The sequence below is a fragment of the Sinocyclocheilus grahami genome, unplaced genomic scaffold (genome assembly GCF_001515645.1).
Source record: "Sinocyclocheilus grahami isolate Dianchi unplaced genomic scaffold, SAMN03320097.WGS_v1.1 scaffold397.1, whole genome shotgun sequence".
Classification (NCBI taxonomy): domain Eukaryota; kingdom Metazoa; phylum Chordata; class Actinopteri; order Cypriniformes; family Cyprinidae; genus Sinocyclocheilus; species Sinocyclocheilus grahami.
Window position 1 is genome coordinate 667,757 of NW_015505576.1, and position 7,944 is coordinate 675,700.

At 37.3% G+C, this 7,944-nt stretch overlaps 1 protein-coding gene across 2 annotated transcripts; it reads right to left on the reverse strand.

Moving 5' to 3' along the window:
* Positions 1-2,968: 2,968 nt before the first annotated feature.
* LOC107550416 (proto-oncogene c-Fos-like) lies at positions 2,969-5,628 on the reverse strand. 2 transcript variants are annotated; one of them, XM_016231688.1, is made up of 4 exons: positions 5,243-5,628; positions 4,837-5,046; positions 3,728-3,835; positions 2,969-3,627 (listed from the first exon to the last, which is right to left on the reverse strand). In XM_016231688.1, the coding sequence occupies exons 1-4, from the start codon at positions 5,321-5,323 to the stop codon at positions 3,016-3,018; spliced, it is 1,011 nt and encodes a 336-aa protein (XP_016087174.1). In that variant the 5' UTR covers positions 5,324-5,628; the 3' UTR covers positions 2,969-3,015. The 2 variants fall into 2 exon arrangements, with proteins under 2 accessions (XP_016087174.1, XP_016087171.1); XM_016231685.1 differs by having other exon boundaries at positions 4,837-5,049.
* Between the last annotated feature and the right edge of the window lie 2,316 nt (positions 5,629-7,944).

Sequence of the window (7,944 nt, forward strand, 5' to 3'; positions counted from 1 at the left end):
CGACATACCAGACATCCGGCTGACTATAAACTTCACTATATGCTAAAAATCTGCAACCTGAATCATGCAAAAAAGAGGAAGTCCTGCTGGACATAATTTTATTTCAGCCATTGAATCATTAGCAGGGAGCATGTTGACTAATCAAAAGCTGAACGTGAATAGACTGACCATGATCTGTCTGTCCATCGGGTTCCCTTTTTCATCCTTTCACACTTTAACAAAGTGGCCTACATGAGATGTTTATATTGTGTTTGTGCCAAGAACATTCAGTAAATCTACACTGCCAGCAACAGCAGCCGTGTGTCTCTATGTTGAGCTGCTTGTGTGGGGAAAGAGAGTTTCTCCTGCAGCAGAAGACAGATTTCCTTCTGCTCATATTACAGTCTGTCTGAGTGTTGAATTATAGTCTGAGCAATGATACGGGTGAACACCGAGCCATGCTATAAAATAAGCAATTGTGGAATAGGCTAATAATAATCATTTATTTAATGATTATTTGAAAATAATAAAGAAATTTGGTGACACAGTACGGTTTAAAATTCTGAGATCATACTTAAATAAATAAATAGCCTATATAAATGATCATTTTTGTTTATTTAAACCTAGAAATAAGAAATAAAACAGTTTTAGGATAATGAAAACTGTATATAAATACTGTATATAAACTGTTATTCACTGAATTATTTTTAATACACACACACACACACAGAGAGAGAGAGAGAGAGAGAGAGAGAGAGAGTATAGAATATATATAAAGACTTAGACTCTCTTATATAATTCACACACACACACACACAGAGAGAGAGAGAGAGAGAGAGAGAGAGAGAGAGAGAGAGAGCTGGAAATAAGCAAAGACAGAGAGAGAAAGAGTGAGCAAAGTTAATGTGATTTTTACAGTTAATGTGATGAACTTTTTTTTTTTTAAATGATATAAAATCAAGACGACATATTCAACACATTTGTTACATAGGCTACTGATTTTTTCATTTCAACTTCTCATTAAATTGTTGTTATGATAATACAATGTATAAAGTAAATGTTATTAAACTGCAAAATAGAAGCGTTTTCTCACGTGGCCTTGGACTTTTGGACTCACAATATACTGCAGGTAATCCAAAATAAATAAAAAATAAACAATGCATTGCTATAATTAATTTAGTTCTTATAAGTAGTGTTTAATTTAAAAAACAAGAGTTTAAAAACTCAAATTAAGAGTGCAAGAGGTTTTTTTTTTTTGCCATACAATGTTTTCATCGGATATTAAAACTTTTGCGACAGAGCAGTGGCCATTTTATAAGAATATGAACGTTTGTAAAATGTTTAAAATGTACGCTGGATACCCAAATGAAGTCCTGAAAAACACAAAACAGTTCCAGTAACATACCACCAGCTTCTCCCCGCAGCCGCTCCTCTCTCTCGCTACTAGATCTTCCGGGAAAACTTTCATTGGTGAAACACTACTCTGCTGTTTCCATAGAGGCAGAACAACAGATCGATTTCATTACCAAATATGGGCACGGAAGTAGTACCGAGAGATTAAAAAAGATGCGTGCGTGCACATACGCATTGACGTCAGACGCTCTACGTTGCGTCCCAGGCTTTTAGAGAAAACGTTCCTACCGTGACAACAGCCTCGGTATCGAGAAGTCGTCGTTGGTGAATGTTATTACACAGATTTCTTAGAAATAGATGGATCGCGAAACTCCATGAAATGATAATAGACGTGGGTGAATGTTTATTTTTTATTTGAAACGATGCATTCATTTCCGTGCATGCGAATGAAAGAAACTCCAAGTGCTTGAAAGAGAGGCTTTAAATGTCTGCCCCACTCTGATTAACAATACATAAATCCACACATTTCTTAATTTTAATATTTATTCTTTGTTTATTATAAACATGCCAGACCATTGAAAAGGACGCAGGAAGAACAAAAAAATGCATAAAGATTTTTTTTGCTGTTGCCACCATGGTCAGATTATTATTATTTTTATTATTTTGACAATACCAAAAAACAGTAAGTCACACACTAAAGACACGGCGTAACAGACTGCACTTGTACATCACCACATTAACTGATACAGTTACACGTACCTATGGTACAAAAGTGCATGTCTTTCACAGGATGAACAACATATTAAACAATGTCAACATCTGGAAGAAACAAATAGTAACAATAGTGACTTCACTGCATGAAAGGGTCACATTACATCTACTGCACAGCATTCACTATATTTTTTTGTAAATGTTGAACATGTCAGACTCATTTATGAAAGCATTTTCATAATATTTCACAGCACACCCTTCTTTCTCAGATTATTTCACTGTTAAAAATAAAGGTTCTTTATGGTCCATGAAGAATGTTTAACATCCATGGAACCTTGGAACCATGGAAAAGTTCTTTATTGTCGGAAAAAAATATTCTTTTGAAATATTAAAATGTTTTTCACACTAAGAAAAAAAAAGGTGTTTTTAAGAACTGTTCATTGAAAGGTTCTTTGGGGAACCCAAAATATAAAGGTTCCAAAAGGGTTTTTTCCAAGCGATGCCATAGAATAACCATTTTGGGTTCCCCAAAGAACCTTTCAACAAACAACTGTTAAAAGAACCATTGTTTTCTTAGTGTGAAGAACGTTTTATTACTCTAAAGAACCTTTTGTGCAATGGAAAGGTTCCATAGATTTTAAAGGTTCTTCATGGAACCGTAGATGCCAACAAAGATCAGCCTTTTTAAAGAACTGTTCACTGAAAGGTTCTTCAGCACTTTTAAAAATAAAGGATCCAAAAGTGGGGGTTCCACAGCAACGCCATAGAGGAACTATTTTTTATTGAACAGTTATTCAAAGATTTTTCTTAGTGTGAAGAACGTAATCATCTAAAGAACCTTTTTCCACTATAAAGAGTGTTTGTACAAGGTTCCAAAGGTTCTTCATGGAACCATAAATGCCAATAAAGTACCTAGACATCACTGTGAAAACCCCATTTTGGAACCTTTATAAGAACGATGTGCCAGAAGCTTCATAAAGTCGTCAAGATTTCTTTGGCTGCATTAGATTGGCCCTCTTTGCCACTGTCATGCTTCTCCACATCTGCATTGTTGAAGCTGAAGACGGGCACGGTGTTGGTGCTGCTACAGGTGGGGCTGCATGAAGGCGAGCTGAGAGGTTCCAACCCGCTACCCATTGACATGTAAAGGGTCTCCCATTCGCTTAGGCCCAGAGAGCTAGTAAGGTCGATATCTGGCACTAACAGATCCATGTCATCGCCACTGTCAATCACGTTGCTAATGTCTTCCATGGACACATCTCGCATATCGATGTACGGTTCCACCTCAGCAGCTCCCAGTTCGGCACTGGAACACAGGAGGACATCAGAGTCGCCAAAGATTGCAGTGCTGGTGGGGTCGACCTGTTGAGGGGAGGGGGGTGCCTGATCTGGGCAGACATTAGGAGCTTGAATCTGCTCCTCCTGGGCTTGGGTTTGTTCCTCACTCTCTGCCGCCTCTTCCTCCGTGAGTTTACAATGGGGCTTGTGAGCAGAGAGGATGAGTTCAAGTCGTTCTTTCTCTTTTAACAGACTGGCAATCTCAGACTGCAGAGCTGCTTTGTCCTCCTCGAGACTATCGGTTTCCTAGACATAGGCAGATTATAATCATATCACACACAAAGTTATCTTTTTTTTGTTGTTGTTGATGAAGACGACTGCATATTATGGTGGTTTGCAAACTTACAGTTTGGAGGCTGTTGGTTAGTTCTCGTCTGCGATTTCGACACTTGGCAGCTGCGAGTTTATTCCTTTCTCTTCTGATCCTCTTCCTCTCCTCTTCCTCTGGAGAAAGCTGAAATAAACACAATGCTCACCAAGGCACAGTTAATTTGTTAAAAAACAGTAATATTGTAAAATAACCATTATCACACACACACACATTTTTGTGTGTGTGTGTGTGTGTGTGTGTGTGTGTGTACGCGTTTTTGTGACAAATGAGGACATACATTTGTATAATGACAAAGGTATGACAGGTATTACAAGGAGAAGGTGACTTTTCAGGACATTACCCCATGTCCCCACTTTTCAAAACGCTTATAAATCACACAGAATGGAGTGTATTGAAAATCTGAAATAGCACAAAGTTTCCTGTGAGGGGTAGGTTTGGTGTAGGGCAATAGAATATACGGTCTATACAGTAGAAAAACCATTACGCCTATGGGATGTCCCCACTTTTCACAAATGTAAACCTGTCTGTGTGTGTGTGTGTGTGTGTAATAAATATATAGCAAACCCAAGTTTGTGGGTTCAATTCCCAGGAAAAACAATTTTTTATTAATCGACATTAAGTCTAATTAGTATGGAACGCACTGTGAGTTTGATTAAATGTATATTGTATAATGATCAATCACTATGTTTTTTTTAAATGGCGGTTAATATAAGCATAATTGAGTGACAGCAAATGCATACTAAATTAAGAAATGCATGCATATTTTTACTTAAAATTAAATTCTTAAAAATAAAGGTTCCATGAGGACATTGAGGAAGAAGTGATGCTTTAGAAGAACCATTTTAGGCTCCCCAAAGAACCCAAAGGTTCTTAAAAGAACCATAAAAAGAACCTTTTTTCCAGAACCTTTTGTGTAATGGAAAGGTTCCATGGATGTTAAGGGTTCTTAATAGAACCATAGATGCCAATAACCTTTGTTTTAAAGAATGTAACAGGTCAATATACTAGTATATCATGGATTTAATATATGTTTTCTACAGTCAGTTGAATGTGGATTTCTTCAGAAAACCAAGCTGCATCGAATTTATATACTGAGCATTTATATTAAATAGGTATTTATTTACTTGATCTTTCACCCCCTTCCTCCGGCCAGTGAAGGTCTTTTGAGCTGGTTTGGCATCTGTGGAGTGAGACGAGCTCTGTGGTTTCTCGTGTCTGCAGGGCGACACTGAGGAGATGTCAGTCGACAGGACCATCCACTTGAGATCTGGAGCTGAAGCTACAGCAGTGACCGTTGGAACAAAGGGAGCATCAGCATCCTTCAGAATACCTGTCTTCTGAGAACGAGCACGAAAATGTGTTCATCATATATGGTCCATAGCAAAATTGCATTTTAATACAACATACATCAATCATTTGTTTGTATTCAAAAAAAATATGAAATCCTCACATAAGCATAAATCATCGATCACAGCTCTTATAAATAGTCCATTTAGGTTACATTCCATGTAAACATGCAATTGATTGTACCTGCGTATCCTTCATCTCAGAAGCTGATGTGTGCAACAGCTGTTCTGCAGACACCTGAGAAACACTCGCGTTTTTAGGCATCACTTCTGCTAGATCGCTCCAGGAGATGCTGGGAACCAGATTAATATGTGACTAATGTCACCAAATGCTATTCTGCAAGGTTTTCTAATCTGGACTGAGGTTACTACACTAGGAGGCACCAGCCATCAACGCTGCTTCTCTTTATAGTGAGGCAGATTTTTATGAATGAAATTTGTGAGACTGTACCACTGATCCGGGGGGGAGACAGTTAAGCACGAGCCAAATATATATATACGGCATTTCACAGATATACCTGATTCAAAACAATTCTCGCTTTGATTCAACATTTTAGGCATTCAAATAAAGCGTCCAATGCGTAAACCGAGGTTATTTTCTTTCATTTGAACGCTGCAGCTTTCACATGAATGAACAAGATACGTCATTTTACGTGCCTTGTTGGCATTCCTGTGTGAGGTTGCGATTTATGCATATTATAGAGATTTATATTTTAAAGATGGTTCATCTGCAAGCGCGTGATTGCCTCACGAGGCATAATTTAAGAGAAATAAACAACAAAAAATACACATTGCATTTGACATCATCAATGTAAGAAAGTGTTATTCAAAGAGTATGTATGCCAAAGGATGAGAATTAAACAATGAAATAATTGTTGTGATACTTCAACCGCGCCCTTTCTATTAAAAACTGCGATTTTTCGTGTCCCTTGTCAATTACAATGATGGATCTCCCACTCAGAGAGCTCCAGCAACAACCCTGTCGCTAATGTGGGCAGCCAATCAGAGAGCAGCGTGTCTTGCCCATATAAGGCACATCCGGTGTGGAGCCTCTAGCTGCAGCGATACTGCGGCACAGCCTATTTTTATCATATCACACTTAATTCAATGACATTCTTATGACGACATCTTCGCCAAGTAGCCAAAATGATCTAAGTATGCGTTTTAAGCTTTTTTTCCCCTTTCTTTTTCAAATAAAGTTGTCGATTTCATAACAGACATTATTCTGTCTATCATGATAAGGATCTGCACAAAAAAGCCCAATGGCTTTCTATGTGTTAATTCGCACTCGGACTGGAAGAAAACCTTCTCAATAACCTGTGTGAAAATCTCTATTCATAGCTCAGATGAGGTAATCCTGCTTTCACAGGAGGGCGTGTGAGTGGGGCCTCCCTTCTGTCCACAGTCCAAGTGTTTCCCGGCAGATCCGCCTCTGGTTTCTGATCTGTGATTCTCATGAAGGGAAAAGGGCCATATGCAGGGTCATTCCGCAAAACCAATACCTATTGCCATAATACAATTATTTTAATAAAATAAAAAATATTTTTTAATTATTATTTTAATCAAATTGTTATTTTAAAAATAGTATATATATATAATTTTATATATTTTAATAGTTTTTGTTCTTTCTCAATGAGGAAGCTATTATTGTTCTCCAACTTCATACATAAAAACATGATGTCACAAATCATCATCGTCTTTTCAGGATAAGAATTCCTCAAGGGCATTGACATGCTTTTTTTTTTTTAGCACATCTATTATTATATATGTCGTTAGGTCTCTCACAAGGTGATCAGAAATAATCACAGGGGTCAGTTACAATGATTTTGCACAATGAATAATTGATCATTAAAAATAACCATAAACATTCATCATTAAAAACTGGATATGTGTAGAGATATTAGCATTAAATTCTATTTCTAAAAACACATTGTGCTCTCGTGACCTTGAGCAGAAGGCTAGCAATGGCTAAATAAACTAAATAAAAAGGCATAGTTATATCCTAGCATTTTAAATACTCCGCGTGAGATTGTACAATGCAGGCCTAATTTCTGGACAGAATGTTTAAAATCCTTTTTTTTTTAAATCACATTCTGAAAAAAGAAAAAGGCATCTATGCAATACGAGCAGTTGCACTGAACAATTAATGTCAGGAACTAATAAGTGCAGTATTTCTCAGACACATTTTCCTGTTCAAATTCTTAAAGAAAATAAAGGATGACAGTGACATTTAAGTTAATGTTGCTATTTTTTTAGCTTTGCTAGAGTGGACACAATCATTGCATAATGTTTATTCACTGTCAATATTGCTAACAGACTTTCGTTGTTAAAAGGCGAAGCTTCCGAGTACACGTGCAGAGGCGCGGGATGCAGTGACGTCAGTGGGAGGGGCGTCGCTTAGACAACGCGGAAGATCAAACAAAACAGAACACAGAAGTAGAGCAGTAAAATGTGACATCACATTGGAACGCTGATAGAGCTGTTTTCGTTTGTTAATCAATAACAAAACAATCGGCTTCGGTCATGTGATGGCGGGACATCAATGTCCAAATAGACATTGGTCACGTTGCTTAAAAATGTATGTAGGCCTATGTATATATATACACACACACACACACATACATACATACACACACAGGTTTGTTTTTATGGTTTAAGGGGACTCTGCATAGGCGTAATGGTTTTTATACTGTACAGACCGTATATTCTATTGCCCTACACCAACCCTACCCCTAAACCTACCCCTCACAGGAGACTTTCTGCATTTTTAGATTTTCAAAAAAAACTCATTCTGTATTATTTATAAGCCTTTTGAATTACGGGGACACTGAAAATGTCCTCAAAAATCACCTTCTCGTTGTAATACCTATGTCATACCCATATTAT

Bases quoted from the DNA above. Each gene is read 5' to 3' on its own strand.
- LOC107550416 (XM_016231685.1), bottom strand. From the start codon at position 5,323: ATGCCTAAAAACGCGAGTGTTTCTCAGGTGTCTGCAGAACAGCTGTTG. The intron at 5,050-5,242 runs GTACAATCAATT...GCTCGTTCTCAG, and splicing joins CTGAGATGAAGGATACGCAG to AAGACAGGTATTCTGAAGGA. The intron at 3,836-4,836 runs GTAAATAAATAC...TGTTTATTTCAG, and splicing joins GGAAGGGGGTGAAAGATCAA to CTTTCTCCAGAGGAAGAGGA.